At 43.2% G+C, this 1469-nt stretch overlaps 1 protein-coding gene across 1 annotated transcript; it reads left to right on the forward strand.

Annotated features, from left to right (window-relative positions):
- The first annotated feature begins 493 nt into the window (after positions 1 to 493).
- On the forward strand, positions 494 to 1195 carry LOC141829175 (uncharacterized). Its single transcript, XM_074716592.1, has one exon. It carries the CDS (start codon positions 494 to 496, stop codon positions 1193 to 1195), a length of 702 nt encoding a protein of 233 aa, XP_074572693.1.
- Positions 1196 to 1469: the final 274 nt, after the last annotated feature.

Consider the following 1469-nt stretch of genomic DNA (forward strand, 5'->3'; position numbering starts at 1 on the left):
CCTTTTCGATATACTTGCTACCGCAAGGAGCAAGTATCTTAGTGGATTGCCCAAAGTAAACGGTCAAGGACCGTGGGCCTTGGAGTAGCAGCGTTGCGCTGTGAACCAAGTAAAAACAAACGAGTCATTTATTTTCTGCACTTGTTCTTTATTCTTGCAAATCGAGTTTTCGCTTACGCTTCCGCACGCAAAGTTTTATCGAATATCGAAAAGCGTTAAAATACGCTATTCACCCCCCCTCTAGCGTATTTCCGATCACCTTGAAAGGTAAGGAACCTTTAGACCCCGCTCCTTTAGAAGCACAACAGCCGCCGAGAAACCTCCTTCCTCTACGCCTATTATTGAAGATGAATTGGAGGAAGTCGAGACTGCTACGCCCGCTAAGGTACCAACAAAGAAACCACTAGTGCGGAACATATCTTTCCCGCAAAGGCTCCTATACAAGCAACAAGATGATGAGTTTGAGAAACTTTACAATCGAGTCAAGGACATCATGCTGGATATTCTCCTTCTCGACGCCCTTGTCGAGATGCTCAAATTTGCCAAGTTCATTAAGGGGCTCATGTCCACCAAAAATATCACTCAGGCCAAGAATACTGTGGTGCTTATGGAGGAGGTTAGCGCAATAATTCTTAACAACAAGCTTCCTCCAAAACTCAAGGATCCAGGTAGCTTCACCATCCCGTGCAAGATAAGTAATATCTCAATTGATAGAGTTTTCTGTGATTTAGGTGCAAGCGTCAGTATCATCCCCTACTCCATAAGTGAGAAATGTGGATATATGAATCTCAAGCTTACCATTATGGCAATCCAACTAGCAGATCATTCATGCCGATATCCTATGGGCATAGTTGAGGATGTGCCGGTAGAAGTCGAAGGATTTACCATCCCAACCGACTTCGTTGTGCTAGATCTGGAAGAAGATCCGTCCATTCCCATCATTTTGGAAAGACCATTTTTAGCCACTGCTGGGGCAAAGATAGATGTGAAGAATCACAAATTGTCCCTAGAAGTGGGAAAGAAAAAGGTAGAATTTGACCTCTCACTTGACTCCAACGCCTACATTCCAGAGAAACCCCATTGCTGCAGGCTGGATGATATCCAACAGAAGAAGAATGTTTTGTACCAACCTCTCTTGCCGACGAAGGAGCCCGCACCAATCGGGATAATAAGGAAGCAATTCGTAAAAAAATAAAAATACAAAGTACCACCTAGGGCTGGGTTGCGAGATGTCAACCAATAAGCCCTGTACACTATATAATAAAGGGGTCGAGCTAAAGACCATAAACAAGCTCTTCTTGGAAGGCAATCCAAGGGTTTTTCTTTCTTATGTTTATTTATTTTCTTTCTTGCATAGTTTTTGATTGTTTCAGCAGGTTGTGAATAAAATTTTCCTGTTCTTTGCAGGAAATTCCAAGTTTGAAGTCAAATAAGGCTGGACCGTGCTTATGAGGCACAACCGTGCCTCC

Source organism: Curcuma longa, chromosome 5, assembly GCF_044706935.1.
Source record: "Curcuma longa cultivar G26 ecotype Majalengka, Jawa Barat chromosome 5, ITB_CL_G26_1.1, whole genome shotgun sequence".
In the NCBI taxonomy this organism is placed as follows: domain Eukaryota; kingdom Viridiplantae; phylum Streptophyta; class Magnoliopsida; order Zingiberales; family Zingiberaceae; genus Curcuma; species Curcuma longa.